This window comes from Petromyzon marinus, chromosome 54 (assembly GCF_048934315.1).
Source record: "Petromyzon marinus isolate PM22_M1 ecotype Great Lakes invasive population chromosome 54, UKy_Petmar_22M1.pri1.0, whole genome shotgun sequence".
Taxonomy (NCBI): Eukaryota; Metazoa; Chordata; class Hyperoartia; order Petromyzontiformes; family Petromyzontidae; genus Petromyzon; species Petromyzon marinus.
In genome coordinates, this window is record NC_133720.1 from 2,402,419 (window position 1) to 2,423,832 (window position 21,414).

The following is a 21,414-nucleotide window of genomic DNA, read 5'->3' on the forward strand; positions in this document are numbered from 1 at the left end:
AAATCGAACCAAACATTAAACTAATTAAATTTTGATTTAAAGCTTGCGTGACTGCAGTAATTCATAGTCTTAGCTCTTTCGGTAAAGTCACGTTGAAGGGAAACAATAAAATAATAAAATATATATAAAACAATAAAAATTCTCACGACGTTTCGACCATAACGCAAACGGTCATCATCAGGTGTGAGAATTTTTTTATTGTTTTATATATTGTATTATTTTATTGTTTCCCTTCAACGTGACTTTACCGAAAGAGCTGAGAATATTTAACTAATTTTCAATGGTACAGTATATTTTTTCAAGTAGTGGTCCCCCAAACTTTCGCAGCTCTTAAAATTCCCTTTTCACACCATCAATATGTAAACTCCCCCTCCCCCCCTCATCGACCTGCACATGTTCACCCCCTCTACACCGTTCATCATGCTAAGTCCGCCAATTAAATGCTAATTTTTATGCTAATTTCTTTGTCAAGGCACCTTGATTCCTCTCACACAGCTTAAAGGTCGCTGTCTGAGCTTGGCTGTGTCAACTCCAACATTGAGGTAGTTTATATTTTAGTTTTTATTGGTTTACTATATGGTATTCATTATATAGTGCAGTGTATACCCAGTTGCTCTTAATAGCTCAGCTTATTGAAGAATATATTGAGTACATTTATTATATTGATGTAATTTAGACTTAGTTTTTTGACATCGGTTTACTGTATGATAGTTGGGTAGTGCAGCCCCTTTGGCGTCCATGTACTAGGTGCCTCTGTGGATGTGTAAAATTTGACTTTAACATAGCTATTTCTGTGACCAGTCACAAGCTAATCCCTCAGCTATTTCAATGCTAAATTCTCCTGTTTGATATGTAAATTCCTTTGTCAAGGTGCCTCACTTCTCTCACCCAGCTTAAAAGACGCTACGAATCTTAGCAGCGTTCATTGAAGCTCTGTCGTCCCGACAGTTATGTTCCTTCACCTGAAGAAGGCTACTTGTGTTGTGGCTGAAACGTCGTGATTTTTGTTGTTTTATTTTTTACCTACGTTACTTTACCGAATAGAACCAAAGAGTATGGATCCTTGCAGTCACGAAAGCTTCAAATCTTGAATTAATGCACGGTTCATTGTTAATGTCTCACACTCAGAGCCAGATGAAGGCTCCTTTAACTGCATTATTTGACTTCATTGGTCACGAGAGGCTCATAGAACCAGACTAAGACTCATTTGAGTTTCTTATGGTTGGATGGTAATGACAAGGGCTCGAAGCCACATTAAATATCCTTTATGATTCTTATGTTTCAATGTTAATCCCATTAATTTATGGTTTGTACTGCTTGCTATCGCCGTGGTGGCGAATTTAATTCCCTCACCTGGTGTGCAAGAGGACATGGGATTGATCCAGACCCTACCGCCTGTATATTTGCAGTTTGCATGATCTCCCTGTGGCCGTGTGGATTTGTTTAGACCTCATTCACCACTAAGTGCCACGGCGCTTGTGCCAGGCTAGGTGCACTCCAAGGTCACGTGAAGTGTCAAAGGTTCGCTGACGGGGTCAGGGGACAGACCCAGGTTCCATGGGTTGACTGACCGAGATGACTGTCACATGCACCACCTGTGTCCCCTACTGTGCCTACTTGCTGCATTTTAGCCGCCTGGTGCTCCGCTCGTTCTTGTGAGCGTCACACCTCAGCCCTCCATTGTTCTTGGAGGGTGACTGCCTCCAATTGTCCTTCACGAGCCTCGTCCATAGAGGCCGATCTTGACACCGCTGGTAAGGCTTTGGAAAGTTCACTTAGCTCCAAATCCTCCTGTACCGCATCAGCTCCATATCTTCTCCAGCCTGTTCCACGCCGGGTTAGCCCCGTCCATCTGGCCAAACAGAAGCTGCTTGGGCATGCGGTGGCTGGACATGCAGCCTACGTGACCCAGCCAATGAAGCCTTTCCCACCGGAGGAGCTCACTGAAGGAAATGTGTCCATATATTTCAAGGATTTGTGAGCTCCTCACACAATCCATCCTAGTTAAACCCAAAATGGATCATAAGCAGGCAGACTGAATGTTTCTCAGCACAAGATTATTTGGGTGTTTCTACCATGGGATTTGGTATAAAAAGTGCCAGGTGGAGGGGTTACCAGCCCCTCACACACACACACACATATCTACCAGTCCCTCACACACACAGATCTAACACAAACATAATTACTCACACCACCAGCATCACATAACCACAACCATGACCACTACCATTCGTTTGAATGTTTATTTCTTATACAGAAAATAAGTTCAGCCAGCCACCCAGCTAGTTTCAAAGGGAAAAATGCGGTGCATCAGTACACAACAGCCACATTATAACCACAACAACCATATTCCTTTGGCCGGGACCACTACAGCCTTCCCCTCCTCCTCTGCCCCCACCCCCTTCCCCTACTCCTCCTCCGCACTCTTCCATTAGCCACCAGTCACTCCTCCACCTCCTCATCTTTCTCAACCTACTGTGGTGCATGAGTCACTGTCCCTCACCCCCTCCGACTCCCTCTCCACCTCCATTCCTATCATCCCTCCTCCTCCTACCTCTCCTCCTCACCCCACCATGGAGCGCTTCCTGCCACGGAGCCGCACCTCGTCGAGTTTAGCGATGATGGGCGCGGCGAAGCGGCCCTTCATCGTCTCTGTGTAGGCGGCCAGCACGGCCGCAAACATGGCCTCCGTGCCAGGGTGGCTGCTCAGAAAGGCCTTCTCCAGCACGTGCAGATCCACCGCCTTGTCCTCCACCAGCGTCGACACGCAGCTCAGCCCAAAGTCGATGAGTGCCATGCGCGGAGTCGGCTGTGTGGGCACGTGCAGGACGGATGGTGCGGGGTGTGTGGTGTTGGTGGCGGCGGTGGCGGGGAGCGATGGAGCATCTGCAGGGATATCTCCTTCAACCACCTTAACGCAGCAGAGGACCGCACGCACACAGACCGCCTTAAAAGTTTAGCCATGATGCCAGCAACACATCGCCTCTTTTTTTCCCAATATCGTCACTGGTTCTTCAACGTCCCCTGTGAAGCAGTATTTTGACGGTCGATAGACCTGCAGCAATAACCAGTATGGTCATGAAGACTCGAAGCACAAACCTCTGCAACAACAAAAGCAGCACACGCACAACTGCCCGCGCCACGGTACCGCCCCTAACCACTGCAGTGGAATTTCTGAGTGACAGGGGTGGAGGGGAGTGATTGAGCTCACCTGAGGATGCTGTTGCCAGGCTTCCGGTGAGGCAGCGCCGGCTCCTGGCTCGGGGGATTCCGCTGGCGGGAAGAGCAGCAGCAAGTTGGAGGTGGTGAGGTCTCCGTGCACCACGTCTTGTGCGTGCATGTGCGCCAGCGTGCGTCCGATCAGCACCGCCAAGGTTAGCAGCTTCTCCCCTCCTGCTGCTGCTTGCGATGTGGACTGCACATACTCGCGCACCGTGACGGCGCCCGCCAGGTCCTCCATGTAAATGCAATGGCGCTCATAATCCACGAAGTAAACCACGGGCGTCAGGATGCCTGCGAGGTGAACAATGTACAACAATCAATGTGTGAACGATTAAAAATTATACGAGAGCAATAATGTACAGCCCTTTACCATTCAGGCATTTCCCCCATGCCGTTCTTCGGCCGTCGGTGTTTTTTCACAATACTTCACCGCACTGGCCCAGTGCGGGTTGGTGATGGCAGAACACAAAACTGAGTCAGATATCGCCACTGTCATAATCCGTGGCCTCGATTCAAACTCACGCCACGCTGGGGGTCACGGAAAAAGTGTGCTAACCACTCTGCCACTGCTCCGTCGTGCGTCAATGCACTGTTGGATGAAGTCCCCCCCCCACACACCATGTTGATTGTGGGGGTTTTCTGAATGTACTTCACCATGCTATACTTCACCATGCTGTACTTCACCGTGCTGAGCAATGTGGGTTGGGACAGGAGAGGGCGGCTAGGCACGGTTCAGATATCGCTCGCCACTGATGGTAACCGAAGCAAGCGATCAATCACAAGCGGCCGGGTTCATATGGCAGTGCGCTTTACACTCCACCACCAACATATTTATATTTCAAATTCTTCCGTTGTATGCTGGTATGTGTCCCTGTGCCACTTCAAAGTGCACCTTGCCTGGTACAGGCGCCATGATGACGTCACCGTCACTTCGTGACAAACGGCGGGTATTGGTATTGGTGCCACCTTGAACAAACCTTGCACAAATCCACATTTTGTCCGAAGGTACATATAGAAATTTGGTATCGTAAGAAAGCTCGACCTTTCCTTGCTGAGTTATGGGCGTGAAACAAAAATGTGCTGAAGTGGAGTATCGTTGCTCACGCCAATGCTGGCGGAAAGGTCCTCCAATAGGGGGAGCTCTTGGCCCCTCGAGAGGATATTTTGGCCTACTCTTCTACGCTGGCCAAACACCTTGGAAGAGCAGTACCCCCACTTTAGCCAAACACAAGCAACTTGTAGACTGACAGTGATTTACCCATTTATACATCTGGGTGTACAGAGGCTGTATGATTGAAGAAACTTGCCCCGTTGTTTTCAACCGACACGCCGGGAGATCGAATCGAATCGAAATGGCGACCTCTGAATTGCACCCCACAGTAGCGATCACAAATCACGAAGCATAGCCACGCGTGTCTTCTCTCACCTGCCCTTCTGCATCGCAGCAGAGACCGCACCTCCTGCACGGTTCGTCTCCTCGTCAGGCGCCAGTCGAGCTGCGGGTGTCGGTATTTCTTGGGAAACCTCTCCTTGAGCACGGCAGGGCGGCCCAGGAAGGTCCCCCGATAGACGCGAGCCTCAGCCCCCTGCGAGATCAGGGTCAGGCCGGCGAGGAATGGATCCGTCTCCACTTTGACGGTAAGGCCATCGTCCGCGCCGCTGCCTTCCTTCCCCTCTCTCTTCTCGCCCTCCATGCAACTAGACATTGCTACGTCTGGAGGAAAACATCGTACACAAATGCGAGGGAACTAAGCAATAATCAACAATTTGTAAACTGCCAAACTCAGTCCGCATGGTTAATGCCGCTGCTGCTCACTGGCATCATTTATCGGCAGCATTTCACAGATGCACCTGAAACGTATTTTTTGCGTTGAGATTGTTGTCCCCTTCCCCCGCACCTCCGACTAGCACGGTTGGCTACGTAAGGTGCGGAAGAAGTTCAACACACGTACATAAAGACATACAAACAAACCACCTATTGGCTCACTCGGCAAGCTCAACGCACATATATAAAGGGTGGCCTAAAAGTGAGGGCACATAGGGTTATTAGATTTCTTTTAACAAACCAAGTGACCTTTGAAAGGGTGAAAGCGACCCTCCTTGAGAATGCGCTGGCAGGATGTTCTTGGCACACCTGTCTCTTGTGACAATTTTCTAGTGGATTTTTCTGGACTGGTAATCACATGCTCTAGCACCATGATTGATGTGTCTTCACTGGTGCTACTTTTTTTTCGACCACTGCGCGGTCGGTCGTGCACGCTGCCAGTGTCTTTAAAACGCATGATCACTTTTCTGACCGATGAAAATCCAATATTTTTGTCAGGGTGCAACACATTAAAGTCTTCGGCGACTGACCGGAACGTGCTGCCATCTTTAGCATACATAGAAACCAATAAAATGCGTTCGTCCTTAGTCAATTTCCTTTCCATGTTTAAAATGTCATCTGCAAAGGAAGAAGAAAAAATAGATATTAATAATGATAATATACCGAATGTTAACTTAAAGAATAAACAATGAAGGTTTGTATGTACTAACCCTTGCTGATCCAACTCCAAGGTCGATGAGCTACACCGATTGAAGGAAGTGGTTTGTAATTCTCAAACCGTGCATCACATTTAACGAGTGTGTCGAGATAACGTTGACGAAACGCAATGTGCCTTTCTTCACCCTAACTTTAGTGTTCTTCATTGCAAGGCCCGCGGGCCACCTGCAGCCCCCTGGTGGCCTTTAGTGCGGGCCACCCCCCCCTCAACGAGTGAAAACAGCCCCTGTCATCATCATCATCATCGAGTTGCTTCAAACCCAACAATGATTTCAAATGTGTGGCGGTACCATCACACTTGTGATGTCTAATCGGCAAAAGTGCCCCCTCCTTCCTCTATAAATTTAGTGAAGAACACAGCGCGAATTGGAACCTGTGAATGAATTGTTTCAGTGAATAACAGTGCATTGGCCATGTCCAAATTAATTGCGCTACCTCTATCATGCTCCGGATTGTTGGGGGCTGAGTCTTGTGTAATCCGGAGAACACGGTCCAGCGGAGATATTCGCTGGTGTCCCGACGTCAAAACATTAGTAATTGTATGTTAAAGTGTGTGCATTGTGCAATTAAATACCGTGCATTTGAAACATTTTCCTTGAATAGACAACAGAAGTGTGAATCTTGATTTGAAGCTTTCGTGACTGCAGGAATCCATGCTCTTTGGTTCTTTCGGTAAAGTCACGTAGGTAGAAACAATAAATAGATCACGACGTCTCAATCACCACACAAGCAATCGTCCTCAGGTGAAGAAAAAGACGGTTGCTTGTGTTGCAATCGAAACGTCGCGATCATTTATTTTTTCTGATTTTTTTTAATATTCTTTTTTTCTACCAACGTAACTTTACCGAAAGAGCCAAAGAGAACAGAATCGTGAGTTTAACACGTAGGAGACTTTCGTGACCGATATCTTCCATAATACAGGTTTTCTTGGGTTAGATCTCGTAAATATTTAAATGTGTCATTAAACCCGTGACCACCCGACAGAGCGAATTAGTAAGGTTTGTATTTTATGTACCGCATTGGATACTCATAATCATTTATATATATACATTACACCCCCCCAAATTCGTGCAAGAAAAATCACACAAGTGACGTCATCACATCCACCCCTCTATTTAAGGAACGAAACAGGAAGATTTCTCCACAAAACTGGCTATCGCCTGATGAAGCTGGTTGTAATTACTGGCGAAACGTCGTATTAAGATTGTAAATGTTGTGGCTTGGCTCTCCAACACACCGTTTAGTGCTGTACTAGTATACTACACTATACACTACACTATACACTAGTGCTGTACTAGTATACTACACTATACACTACACTATACACTTGTGCTGTACTAATATACTACACTATACACTACACTATACACTAGTGCTGTACTAGTATACTACACTATACACTAGTGCTGTACTAGTATACTACACTATACACTAGTGCTGTACTAGTATACTACACTATACACTAGTGCTGTATTAGTATACTACACTATACACACTATACACTAGTGCTGTACTAGTATACTACACTATACACTAGTGCTGTACTAGTATACTACACTATACACTACACTATACACTAGTGCTGTACTAGTATACTACACTATACACTACACTATACACTAGTGCTGTACTAGTATACTACACTATACATTAGTGCTGTACTAGTATACTACACTATACACTACACTATACACTAGTGCTGTACTAGTATGCTACACTATACACTACACTATACACTAGTGCTGTACTAGTATGCTACACTATACACTACACTATACACTAGTGCTGTACTAGTATACTACACTATACACTACACTATACACTAGTGCTGTATTAGTATGCTACACTATACACTACACTATACACTAGTGCTGTACTAGTATACTAAACTATACACTACACTATACACTAGTGCTGTACAAGTATACTACACTATACACTACACTATACACTAGTGCTGTACTAGTATACTACACTATACACTACACTATACACTAGTGCTGCACTAGTATGCTACACTAGTATGCTACACTATACACTACACTATACACTAGTGCTGTACTAGTATACTAAACTATACATTAGTGCTGTACTAGTATACTACACTATACACTACACTATACACTAGTGCTGTACTAGTATGCTACACTATACACTACACTATACACTAGTGCTGTACTAGTATGCTACACTATACACTACACTATACACTAGTGCTGTACTAGTATACTACACTATACACTAGTGCTGTACTAGTATACTACACTATACACTACACTATACACTAGTGCTGTACTAGTATGCTACACTATACACTATACACTAGTGCTGTACCAGTATACTAAACTATACACTACACTATACACTAGTGCTGTACAAGTATACTACACTATACACTATACACTAGTGCTGTACTAGTATACTACACTATACACTACACTATACACTAGTGCTGTACTAGTATACTACACTATACACTAGTGCTGTACTAGTATACTACACTATACACTACACTAGTGCTGTACTAGTATACTACACTATACACTACACTATACACTAGTGCTGTACTAGTATACTACACTATACACTAGTGCTGTACTAGTATACTACACTATACACTAGTGCTGTACTGGTATACTACACTATACACTACACTATACACTAGTGCTGTACTAGTATACTACACTATACACTACACTATACACTAGTGCTGTACTAGTATACTACACTATACACTAGTGCTGTACTAGTATACTACACTAGTGCTGTACTAGTATACTACACTATACACTACACTATACACTAGTGCTGTACTAGTATACTACACTATACACTACACTATACGCTAGTGCTGTACTAGTATACTACACTATACACTAGTGCTGTACTAGTATACTACACTATACACTACACTATACACCAGTGCTGTACTAGTATGCTACACTATACACTAGTGCTGTACTAGTATACTACACTATACACTACACTATACACTAGTGCTGTACTAGTGACGAATTGGCCACGTTCTGTTTACGTGACAACCCTTACTAGTTGGCTGTGTCGGGTGGTGGCGGGTTTTAACGACACAACATTTATATATTTAAGCGATCTAACCCAAAAAAACCTGTCACAACAGAAGTGTGAACTGTAGTTTTAAAGACAATGCATATATTATGTTTGCATGTTTTGCCACAGATACGTGTGCTTAATGCAGACTTGACGCCTTTCAAAATGCATCTACAGTATGTTATGTTTGAACATCTTAAACGCCTCCTGTTTCATTGCCAGAAAGGTGAAACCCCCATTGTTTTTCATAATTCTGATCATGGCTAAAAAAAAGTTCCTGTAGATATGCACACTCCATTTTACTGTATCAACTCGGCCGTCTTGCAATCAAATCCATAGCCACAACAGCCACCACTTCGCCTGTGTCAGGCTAGGTGCACCTTGTGGCCGTCACGTGAAGTGTCGGTAGGCTCGCCGGCAAGCTAAAAGGCAAACCTGTCAACCCCCTTAACAGTGCCCATATCTTATTCCAGACCGATTAAGACCTTACTGGTCATCCAGTGGCCTTTTTAAAATAATCAACGCTCACCCCACAAAGTCCCATCGCGAGGGAGAATCACACGACACGCAATTACTATTCACACGGCTCTTACAGCCCTTACAGGGGCCCGAAAACTCACAATTTCCCCGCACAGGAATACGCCTAAACCCCCCTATGGGTTGACGGGTACGGGCAGGGGATCTCGAGGGTGTTTGTTGGCCGACGCTTCAAGGCGAACACAACAACACGAGCGGCGCATTCGACTCGAAATCTGCATCTCACGCGAACTGACCCAGCGCGAGTAGTGAAGTATGGTCAAAGCGAATCTCCCATGAGCGACCACGCGTGCTCATAGGTGAAGGAGGCGTCAATCGGCAGTGGCTTGTAAATGATGAACACGAACGCGGCAAGGTTTAAAGCCTGCTGCGGCAATGTGAAAATGCAAATAGTGGTCGCACTGTAACCACGTGGGTGGCCGTGGGCGCGCCGTGATGACGTGGCCAGTAGGGTTCATAGTTCATAGTTTTATTTATTTGGTATAGCCCCTGTGAGCCATTCGGCTCTTGAATCGGGTGCAACCGCAACAAACAAACAACATGAACAAGAAAACATCATAAAGTGATTATGTGACTGTGCAAACATAAAATACAGGGAAAAAACATCAACATATTCCTGAAATAGCACCGTACACCAACGCTGTGTGCAAAAAATCCCAGTGGGATGCAAGTTAATAACAACGACAAGACAACTAAGATTAAGGGTGAATCGCAACGTGGATTTGGTTTAACACGGGGGGAGTGATCCACGTACTCTTTGGTTTTTTCGGTAAAGTCGCGTAGGTATAAAATAAATATAAATAACTAGAGAGTATGGATTCCTGCAGTCACGATAGCGTCAAATCGAGATACGGAACAGAGGGCTTTCGCGACCAATATTATAAACAATACGGGGGGGGGGGGGGGGTTGGGTATAGATCGCGTAAATATACAATGTTGTTAAACAGCCAATTAGTAAGGTTTTTCCACGGGAACAAAATATGCCAATTGGTTACTTGTTACAGCACACCGGTGTGTTGGAGAGTCAACCCACAACAGCGTGTAAACCCAACATGTACATTTTGTGGGTTTACTCGCACAGCGTTGGTGTACGGTGCTTTTACAGGAATATTTTGATGTGTTTTTTTTCCCTGGATTTTGCACAGTCACACATAGTCACTTTAAGATGTTTTTCTTGTTCTTGATTTGTGTTTGTTGCGGTTGCACCCGATTCAAGAGCCGAATGGCTCACAGGGCTGTACCAAATAAATGAAACTGAAAACTGAAACCCAACACACCGGTGTGCTGTACTCGTAACGCATTGGCACGTTTTCTTTACTGACGAAACCTTGCTAAATTGGCTGTCGGGTGGTGGAGGGTTTAACGACACATTCACATTTACGCGAAGTAACCCCCCCCCCCCCACCAAAAAAACCCCTCGATTATGGAAAACTCAATTTGCTTGATATATTTTAACGTATATTAAATTATAAGCGGGTTATGTCCACATAGTCTTTTAAAAAATATTTATTATCACAACAAAAGCAGTCAAGGCACAAATGCTTCCACATCCACCAGTTCATCTTCAAAGTAATGTTTCTAAAATGTCAAATGGAAAAATGATACCAATGCATCGACAAAACTTAAAACAGCATGTATATATTTTTTTGATTTAAAAAAATATGAATAGCATATATACAGTACAATTGTACCGGTTTGTAAAGATACGCACGTGCACATGCATGTTTTTTTCATATTTCGGTGAACTATTTAATGTATACGTTACTTTGGCAGCGTTATACATTTTCATCCCAACGCTTGTTGTGAATACGGACAACCAATTTTCAGAAATGCAAAACGAAAACTGCAATTCATATTATTTAGCTGGTGATATAAATTTCCACAAGATAAGCCACTTCGTAGAGCTATAATTTGTTGGCCAGGTCGCTTCTGTAAAATAACTAATCGCTCAGTTCGCTTTACCTGGTAAAATTTTACTAGTTTTGTTTATTTATAACATTTGAGTAATTTGCTTACCTTTCCTATACTTTATACTATAATTGTGTTGGATTGTTTGCTGTTGCAACGTTCTGAATCCGCCCAGATTGTACATATGTGAAATAGCTTAATAGCTCATCGGATTTGCCCAGGATAAATAAATGATTGTGAAAATGACAATGTAGCCCGTGGAAATTAATAGTTTTAAAATAAATGAGCAATTTTATTTTCTTTCTCAAGTACCCATTTTTTTAAATATATAGCTGGTGGATGTTTGCGTACTGTCAATCGCAAAACATAAAAACATCAACACAACCAATTCAAGATTGTGTTCCAAAGATCATCTCGGAAATAAAGTATCGGTGCTGTTTAGCACGATGTACAACGTTTCGCACCACGTGCTCGGGAATTCTTCAGGAACTGAACTCGGGAATAGAACGTAGGTGGGTCGACATGTCCGGACATCGTTCCGAACACCACCCCCATGGCACAACGCAAAGAGCAACGGAGAGCTGTACAAAACCGCGAAAAGCTGCACATTATCTTATGATGCATTTAGAAAAACATTGTGTGCTACGAGAATTTATCACAATAGGAAGAGTCTTAATGAATGCAATACAAAATGTTTCATGCAAAGAAGGTTATTCACCAGACGCGTGACCTAAACACTGGCATGCCATTGTTTGGGAGATGCATTAAAAAAATGAAATCTGCAAACACAATATGAAGTGAACCATACTAATAAAGTGCCGAGCTCCATGTAAGCTGCAATTTTTCAGACGTTAAATCTTTCAAATTTGATGGTAAATATTTAAAGACGAGCACAAACAAGTACAATCCACACCTGTAGTCACGTTATTAATGTGTAAATATTTCCCTTTTGTCAAACCAATGCTGGATGAGGGCCTCCCCATGCGAGTCGTGGGGGTTGACCATACTTCGCCACGCTGATCAGTACGGATTGAAGGGAGGGGGGGCATGATCAAGTGAGCAGAGTAGTTTCGTAATGGCCTAGATCACCTTGTTTTGCATGTTTTATATCGGTGGTATGCATGGTAATCCATCCAAGCACTTTACTAATTCACCAATTAGAAATTATTTCTATTTTGTAAAACTTCATGGGTTTGCTTTAAGATGTCCAGGTGATTCCTGCTTGGAACGTTGAACAATTATTTTTGTCATCAGTGAAACCATATAATTTGTACAAAAGCCACAGTTAAAATAGCACGCACAAAACTGAACATAAATTAGAAACAGACTTCCTCATTGCCTACAATAATCAACTCACGAATCAGATTGGTCATGGTTCTTCAACTGGATGGCCAGCAGACCAGAGGTGGTTCGCAAAGGCTCTTGAACCCTTTTTCAGTGGCACATCCGAGCCAAGCAGGCGTGGAGCCCTCGAGGTACAGGTGGCTTTCGAATGGATTTTCCGTGTCAGGCTGAAATCAAACCACAACACGCTGACCTCACAAGATAACCGATTCTAGCTCGGGGCCAAAGCAAGGGCAGGGGTGGGGATGATGCCGTTCATTTGGCACACGACATCAGTCAGTCGGTGCACTGTAAGGACACGCCACTTCGACATGCCTCACGTTTCACTCAATGCGTTTGACGGCAATGGCACGGCTTGACTTATGCAGTGGAAACGCAACCTGTCACCTCCTCAGCTGTGCGCGCGCAGGTTCGAAATAGTTCCGGCGCACCTCGATTGTACGGTGGAAAAAAAACAGGTATTGGGAGAGAGTGGCAAGGTGAGCAATGGACCCAATGAAAGATATGACTCGCATTACACAAAAGTGAAACAGATAAGAGAGATGAAAGAAAGGTTAACAAGAAATAGAGATGGAAGAACTGCAGACAAGCGATGAATATTATTGAGCTGGAGATGAACGCAAGACAACCAAAAGACAGATGGAAGACCCGGAGACAAGAGGTAGAGTGACCAAATGTATGAGTTATGACGTGACATAAGTATACGTGACATACGGAGTCACGTGACCCGCCAGCATATGCCAAACTTGTTACAGCCAGTCAGAATTTATTGTTTGAAGAACCGACATAGGTGATCTGCCTGTCCAGCCTAATTGCACCAACACAAACCACATACAGTACAACTGAAAATGCTCAAATCCAACAAAGACCACTTAGTTCCAGAACATGCATTATAGCAGAGCTGAATAGATTTACAGGCTCTTCAGTTCACTGCTTGGGGAACCTTTGGATTTCATCACCTATTTCAGTGATACTGATGATTGTAAAGCACCATCACGGGAAGGCTTTCAATCTTGGAATCATCAGAGCAGCACTGGAGATTGTTTTGATGAGACCAATGCACAGATTATACAGAAAAGCCTTAAATGTCCTGCGTTTACTTGCATGACATAATTATTAAACATTAGACTCAAACTGTTAATTCGCATGCAAATTATCTTAACTGCTGCTACAAATCTTCAACAACAAATTAAATGCCACAACCAAATTATGAAGCTTAAAACGCAAAGTTGGAGTGCCTTGAGCACGAGTTCGTGAAAATCATGAAATTTTTTTACATTTTGGCTTTGTTAACGGTACTTTTATTGCTTACAAAAAACGACTACGTAAAAACGTCACGTGGACACACGGGGTGCGAACTGCACAACGGAATGGTGGCATGAGCAATACTTTATGCGATGCAACGCTCTACTCAACATGTTGTGGTACGGAATTGTTGACAAGACTCTAAAAGTTAGTATTTTGAGCCAAGAAAGCGCGAATCCTCTGCAGCAGCTCCTTCTTGACATTGTCTGGCACCAACGCTAGGTAAATCAACGGGAAAAAGAGGTTCACGTTACGAACATTGTAATTAACGTGCACATCTGCAACGTATAAAAATCACATTTGACAAGTCTGTTTTTAATGGAATGATTATTTACATGACTGAAAAGCTCCACAATTAGAAGGGTACAAAAAAAGGAGAAATTAATACAAAATATCACATGCTAACCATGCAAGACAGCTTGAAAAATGTTTTCCCTGTTCAAGATCGTCCATAAGTTGCTTTAGTTTGGCTTTTGTAGAATTTGGAATTTACAATGAATTTTAAGGATCCTAAGTGTGGTCTGGTGTGACTATTACGATATTATTATTCACGGCCTTATGTCAGTGTGCAAACATCACCTTTCCACACAGTGTTCCTAACCTCTCATACATTTTCTCAATTCTGAAGCACACTAAAGCATTTTCCCATGTTTTCAGCAGTCTGTGCTTTTAAATGTCCAGCATCCCTCATTTTCTACACATGCTCACATTAGGGGACCCTCAGCCCCCAGTGAATCAGGTATACGACATTGTACTGCACTACCAGAATGCAGATTTAGCACAAACCTCGGCCTTTTGGTGTGATTTCTGAAATTAAGTCCTCCACTGTCACATGTTCAAGTCCCTTGTCTCGAATGACATCTGTAAAGGTTACAAAAAAAGTTTGCCAATACTTTTCATAACAATACTGAGGCACCGTTGAAGAATGTTTATTGGTAAAAAAAACGATTCCCTGTATACATTTAAGCCGATGTAAAAACGCTTGTGTGGAGTATTAGTGCAGTGGCTAACGCACTGCATAATGAGTTCCAGAGTTTGACCCCTGGTCATGGTTACCGCCAGTGGCTTTGCCAAGCTGCATTGGCCAGCATGAAGTATGGTCAAACAATCCACATGACCATCACAATATGGGGAGGGTCCTCATCCAGCAATGGATGGACAAAATGGCTCTACATGTACATGGAGAGATGTACGGTAATGTTAAAGTGGCATTAAAAAAGAGTCAAGTTTGTCTAAAATGTCTTGTTTAGCTTGGCCACTTTTACATCGAATATTTACAGGGCTTGTATTGTTACAGTACAATTTGGATTTTTTTAATAGAATTTCAACACCACTGCATCTCAAGATACTTTACAAAACAGTCGGACGTGTCTTTCAGAAGAACGGGGAGACTTTAATATATTTTGCCTGACATGTTTTGTTTCATTGTTTCATGCAGCCACTTGTGCACTGCATCCTTAAGAGGCTTTCAATTTTCTTATAAATTGCCCTTTTTTGTAAGTATCACATCTTTTTGGAGCTAATCTGTAAACTTGTTTTTGCATAGCTGTTGTAGTTTTTTTGTTCACTAACGCTTTCGATCGTTTTACTCAACACATCACTCATAACTGTGGGCAGGTTGTGTCTATTTTTTTTATCGACTTTAATATCCCACTAGAGCCATGAAAAGTTAGGATTAATTTAAATTAATACGGCACACATCGTAAAGATTTTAGTGTTATAAGAACACAACAAATGCTGCCCTTTAGTGGTGTGTTTTAAAATATGATTCGACTTGGGAAATGTGAGATTTTAATGAAGGCCATATTACACCAACAACAAAGCAAACATTTTCAAGTACTGAAACAGTGGCAATCCCTGATTTCATGTAAATCTGTACAAGGGGATGCGTGGCCAAACTGCAGCTCCCAGATAGATCAAGTGCGGCTCTATTGAGAAACAGTTCAATTTTAACAACGCGTTATTTGTAACAGGAAACATTGTCGGCAGTGGGAGTTGCTCGGGGAATTCTCCCCTGGCAAGCGGGACCAGGAGAGAGTCATCCCTGTGAGCTCCCGTCGTGCAGCACGAGCGAACCAGCTGTGTGACCACCGGCTGTCGTTCATGGCTCACGGCCATATGAATATTTGGGAATGGGGTTCATACGGTGAGCAAGTATGACCATCTTTGCCATATATTACATACTTGTGTTTACTTTTTTCAAGCAAAATAATATTTATTTAAATGTTGGACTGTCACTCCTGTAATCTATAAAATAAGATACTGCTTATATGTATATGATGTGATCAGAAACATGTGAATAGTGGCTCTACAGCACTTAGAACAGCTGTAGAAATTACCCAGACGTGGTTAAAGTTTGGTTATGCACTAGCCAAACCCACCGATGTAAGCAGTGGGATGAAAAATATAAACCCTCCCATCGCGTGCTGATTTTCAAAGCACATTACTTCAATGCTCCCACGTTCCTCAATCCAGACTGACCATCATGGTGACATATCTGAATATAAAACCCTTGACCTGCAAAGCATGCAGTGAATTGATATAGGGCTGTACATGTATAAAATTACGTGCAAACCTTTGCAGTGAGCCCGCAACTGATCTTTCCAGCCACACTCCATCAGCCTCGTTTTCAGAAGCTCCTTCAAACTGCCCACACACATACAAACAATGCATAATAATTGAAGGTATTAAAATCAAATAATGTATTTCTTAAGGATGCCACTGTGGTGTAATGGTTACCACACTTGATTGGCAACCGAGAGGTCGCTGGTTTGATTAAATCTCCCAGGAGGGTAGTTAAACATTGGGTACACAACAGTCGATAGGCAGGTGATGTGGTGAAAGTATAAAATGAGGGTACTCCCACGCTTCCTAAATGTCTGGCCACCATGGAAGATTGTGCCAAATATCCTCTAGAAGGATTCTTGTCGAGCTCCGTCTAGCAGAAGCCCTTCTGTCATAAGTCGTGTGAGAAAAGCAATAATTGTGGAGTTGCGTGTTTACTCTTTACCAAGTTTCTGCTGATCTTACCGTTCCCTTTCTCCAGTCTCTATGAGCTTTTGATTTATGGCTGCCCTCATCTGAGCATCTTTGCCCAACTTGCGATCTGAGAAACTGTAGACACGCATAACAGTAGCATGCAATTAGGATTTGCGTAACACACACCTCATTAATATGAATGCACACATTCTGTAAACCACAGCAGGCCTTTTGTATATTCTGTATTGAGGGTTTTCTTCTCTTACAATCTTCCCATCAGTCTTCCCTACTCAACAATTTCAGTCGCTCTGCTCAATTGTGTACAGTGGTTTGCCTCAACCCAGTTGGTGGCAATTCCTCGTTCTCATGGCAGGGACCGACTGATCCACGGCATGACCACTTTTGAATCATCGCGATGCTACTCGTGCTATGACCCCAGAGATGAATTATCCGAGGTAAAAACCTCACATCAGTGTGGCAAGTTAAGTCTATCCATAGCACACCAGCATTGAAACGTTAAACTGCAGGTAAGAGTGACGGATTATTGTCGCAAAAGTGGCAGCAGCAGCAAGCTTACGACGTTCACATTGTATGTGTTTTAATAGTTAGATGTGAAGATTGTATTACTCAGATTGTTACAAAAAATATATAGATTGATTTAAACCAGACTCTGCGCCTCGACTAGCGCGGTCATGCGCCACAGCCCCTGGCATTATGAACCCCTCCGCGTCCTGTAATCGACTAAATCAAAACATCTTTTCAGTTCGCAATAAACACGTAACAAAAATTGTTAACCAAAGGACACCGAAGTGAGAGAAAAATAATCAAGAGATGAGCGCGCATAAGAAAAAGTGTTAATGTTTAATAACGCCAGTTGCCGCCGGTAACAGAAACACTTACTCGGCCATGACGGGAACGGTGGCCGAGGAGCGCGCAGGCTTCAATTGCGAAACGCGTTTCACGTGCGCCCGAATCGGATCGGGCGGCCAATACCGACACGATAATCACCCAGGAACGTCATTAACGCTCGTGACGTCAGCCCCCTCCCCCCCCTAATTAATATTCATTAGCGGGTGCCGTTCTCAAAATGGACACCCCACCCCGACCCCTTCCTCATTAATATTCATGCACGGATGAGGTCACTCCACAAACAGAAATGTGATAGCGGAAACTTTAATTTGTTTATGCACAATTGATTTAAAGCTTTCGTGACTGCAGGGATTCATATTATTGATTCTTTCGGTAAAGTCATGTAGAAGGGAAATAATAAAATAATACAAATATTAAACAATAAAATTACGTGACTTTACCGAAAGATATTCTTGGTTCTTTCGGTGAAGTGACGTAGAAGGGAAACAATAAAATAATAAAAAATATAAAACAATTAAATCATCATCAGGTGTGAAAACCACAACAATAAAATATTTTTAAAGCTTTAAATCAAAATTTACCGAAAGAACCAAGAATATGCACAATTGCTTGCACTTTTCCATTATTATAAAGAAATCTAAGCGTCACCTAATGTGACGTGTCAACAACTTCTCTGTGTGTGTCCCGCGCGTCACGTCACTTAACATGCGGCCCCGCCCCTCATGAATATTCATGTTGTCGCTGCGTTTCATTACTGCCATCACTGCAGTGCTGCAGTTTCATGGGGCCGTCCATAAATGACGTCACGCGATTTTGGACGATTTTTGACCCCGCCCCCCACCCACCCCGTCGTCACACGGCGTCACAAAAAGTCAGACCCCACCCCTCAAATATGACGTCACAAAGCTCTCGCCCCTCCTCCCCCCCCCCAAATTTGTTTTAAACATCCTTCAAGTTGCTTTAAACTATTGTCATTGTAGTGCATATTTAATGTGACGCTGCACTCCGATGTTGTAGGAGAAAACATTTATATAAAAAAAAGTGTATTTAATGAAGTAGAACGTGTTGTCTATATTTATTTAAAGTTGCCCATTTTGATGTGACGTCACATTTCTCACCCCCCCCCCCCCCTTTGTCACACATCGTTACAAATGTCTGACGCTCCCCCACCCCCCTAGGAACGTGACGTCATTTATGGACGGCCCCAATGCTGTGAAGTGTTCTATGCCTTTCTTTTGTGCTACATATTCTCACATTAATACAGTGCTACAGTTACATGCAGTACGGGTTTTTATGACATTTTTTGGGGCAATATTCCCCGACATTACATTCAGCTAATTAACCATCGTTAACGACTGACGTCACTCCGCAAGGAGAAAATTGAACATTTGTTTCGGCACAAATGACAATTTTTTTACGTCCATTGTCCCCTCTTTGTCTAGAGCTAACCAGACTACCAAACAATTATTTACCCAAGAATGTCGGTGTGTAACGCGCGTGACGTCACTCCACGTCGACCAGCCGCTCTCATTAATAATCATGAGCAGGTGACGTCACTCCACATTGCACAGCCCCGCTCATGAATAATCATGAAGTGGTGAAGTCTTCCAAATGTACACCCCCCTCATTAATATTAATTAGTGGGTGACGTCACTCCACATGGCGCCTCCTCCCCCCTCCTCGGCGTCAACTGACAACCCTCACTACAAAGGCAGAACCCTCACGTCACGTGATCCCGTCACGCTGTTGAGACATCAAAGTAAAAAGGACGTCGTGATGAACAAGGGATTATAACCTTTAAATGAAATAGGTCTGTGTCACCGCGGCAGCTTTTCGCTTGCAAGTTTCAGATCTACTGCAATACACCCCGTCCTGGGACGGGCAAAAGGCTAGTGGTTAATATTGACCACGGCCGGTAATGGACATTCACTAATTATTCGTTCTGTTGTCCCATTCTATTCAGGGATTGTTTTCTCGGGGAATATTTGTCCGGAGCGCTCCAACTCCCCACATCCCTGGACCTCTGCACCCCAGACAGATGGGGGGAAGGTATTTTCCGGATCTCAGCCTTGAACAGCTCCCGCTGAAATGAATCCCTGGTTGAATCCATCCATGCATGATCGAACAGTTTAGTTTTGATTTTGGAAACGTGTTGCACATACCGTGAAGGTTCTGCAGTAATTTCCGGAAATAATTTTGCAACCGTTAACATCATGTTATTAGCACATACGAGATGGCTATTTATTTTTTAGTCAGGAAACCATCCACACTATTAATACAAGTGAGAGGGCTTAGGCAGAACACCTATGGCTCAATAGAATATGTCCCAGAGATGGGGCGATTAAATCAACCCGTGCGGGGTGCTGGCTGGACTGTTACATCGCAGCACCCTGAGATATGGTAAAGAACTTGGGGAGGCCTTCATCCAGCAGTGGATCGATCAGGGCTGATGCTTGCATTTTAATGTAGGCGACACACAAATGTACCGGGACTTGTGTGACATCTCCCAAAGGACAACACAGAACGAACGCAATTGCGCCCCCCTTGCCACTAGATGGGGGTAGCTAATTATCCGTGCAACTGCAATGCGTGAGCGATGTCTGTGCACTTGGACTGAGACCTCTGTCTGGGTTACCAACCAGCACATGGTCAGCGTGGTGAAGCAAGGCCGTAAGTATATTATATATTGGGGGGGGAGGGACACACATCCCCCCCCCAATATTCAAATATGCTCAAATTGTCCCCTCCCCCAATATATTGCTATAAAATAGATTTCTGTTTATATGATTGTGGTTATGGTTGTACTTTATGAATCCATAATTTCTGCCATTACATACAATGAAACAAGAACATATTAAAAAAGTAAAAACAGAGCAATGTAATACAATACACCATTAGACATTATTGTAAAAAATAAAATAAAAGTCCATCCCATATGTTAGTGAAATTTTTGTATATTTTAGGCAGGAAATTCGTTTTCAAATTTAGATATTTTTCTAGGGGGGGACCCCCAGACCCCCTGGAAGATTTGGTCCCCCCCAATGTTGACTCCATGGCTACGGCCTTGTGGTGAAGTATGGCCAAACAACGCTCGTCGCCGAGACGGCGTGGCACAGCTGTCGTGTAGCAGTTGACGAACACGCGGTATGTGCTTTGCTTAATGACTGTTGTGAATATTATCCAAAACAGGAATGTGATTAATGAGTCCGAACACTCAGGTTATGTAGTACAAACAAAATGTGAACACGTACGTTTGTAGTATATGGTTTTAATTAAAATATCACAATCACATTTAAAATATCGCTCACGAGTCATCGACACGATGTTCGCATTGTACAATACGTTGGCGACGTTACAGTGAAACAACGTAAATGGAAAAGTAAAATAGCGGAATATATCGCACGATTCGAGGAGTGGTGCGGTGATCAACGTAGTGATCTCGGGGGCCCAGTGCCCCGACGTCGAGAGAGTCACGTTCACGCAATGACTGTTAAATACATATTAAAATTATTAAACATTGTTTTTGGTTAAAAGCTTTCGTGACTGCAGGGATTCGTATTCTTGGTTCTTTCGGTAAAGTCACGTAGGAGGGAAACAAATAAAATAATACAAATATAAAACAATAAAATTCTCACGACATT

The 21,414-nt window shown here is 43.4% G+C and overlaps 2 protein-coding genes across 6 annotated transcripts; both read right to left on the reverse strand.

Moving 5' to 3' along the window:
• Positions 1 to 2,229: 2,229 nt before the first annotated feature.
• Positions 2,230 to 10,711, reverse strand: TP53RK (TP53 regulating kinase). Of its 5 annotated transcripts, none has more exons than XM_076052086.1 (6): positions 9,604 to 10,711; positions 6,200 to 6,272; positions 5,578 to 5,665; positions 4,649 to 4,936; positions 3,212 to 3,513; positions 2,230 to 2,911 (listed from the first exon to the last, which is right to left on the reverse strand). In XM_076052086.1, the coding sequence occupies exons 3-6, from the start codon at positions 5,600 to 5,602 to the stop codon at positions 2,564 to 2,566; spliced, it is 963 nt and encodes a 320-aa protein (XP_075908201.1). In that variant the 5' UTR covers positions 5,603 to 5,665; positions 6,200 to 6,272; positions 9,604 to 10,711; the 3' UTR covers positions 2,230 to 2,563. The 5 variants fall into 5 exon arrangements, with proteins under 5 accessions (XP_075908201.1, XP_075908200.1, XP_032830438.2 ...); XM_076052085.1 differs by having other exon boundaries at positions 5,297 to 5,665; XM_032974547.2 differs by lacking the exon at positions 6,200 to 6,272.
• Positions 10,712 to 10,857: 146 nt separating this feature from the next.
• ENY2 (ENY2 transcription and export complex 2 subunit) lies at positions 10,858 to 17,941 on the reverse strand. Its single transcript, XM_032974602.2, has 5 exons — positions 17,804 to 17,941; positions 16,955 to 17,038; positions 16,500 to 16,570; positions 14,711 to 14,785; positions 10,858 to 14,142 (listed from the first exon to the last, which is right to left on the reverse strand). Exons 1-5 carry the CDS (start codon positions 17,809 to 17,811, stop codon positions 14,066 to 14,068), a joined length of 315 nt encoding a protein of 104 aa, XP_032830493.1. The 5' UTR covers positions 17,812 to 17,941; the 3' UTR covers positions 10,858 to 14,065.
• Positions 17,942 to 21,414: the final 3,473 nt, after the last annotated feature.

What these genes read in the sequence shown, in the direction of transcription:
- TP53RK (XM_032974544.2), bottom strand. Translation starts at nt 9,664, where the DNA reads ATGAGCACGCGTGGTCGCTCATGGGAGATTCGCTTTGACCATACTTCA. An exon ending in GCTGCGATGCAGAAGGGCAG is followed by an intron (nt 3,514 to 4,648) that starts GTGAGAGAAGAC and finishes TTCACCTCGCAG; the next exon opens with GCATCCTGACGCCCGTGGTT. An exon ending in CCTGGCAACAGCATCCTCAG is followed by an intron (nt 2,912 to 3,211) that starts GTGAGCTCAATC and finishes TGCTGCGTTAAG; the next exon opens with GTGGTTGAAGGAGATATCCC.
- ENY2 (XM_032974602.2), bottom strand. An exon ending in GTTGCGGGCTCACTGCAAAG is followed by an intron (nt 14,786 to 16,499) that starts GTTTGCACGTAA and finishes TAACCTTTACAG; the next exon opens with ATGTCATTCGAGACAAGGGA. An exon ending in AATCACACCAAAAGGCCGAG is followed by an intron (nt 14,143 to 14,710) that starts GTTTGTGCTAAA and finishes TGATTTACCTAG; the next exon opens with CGTTGGTGCCAGACAATGTC.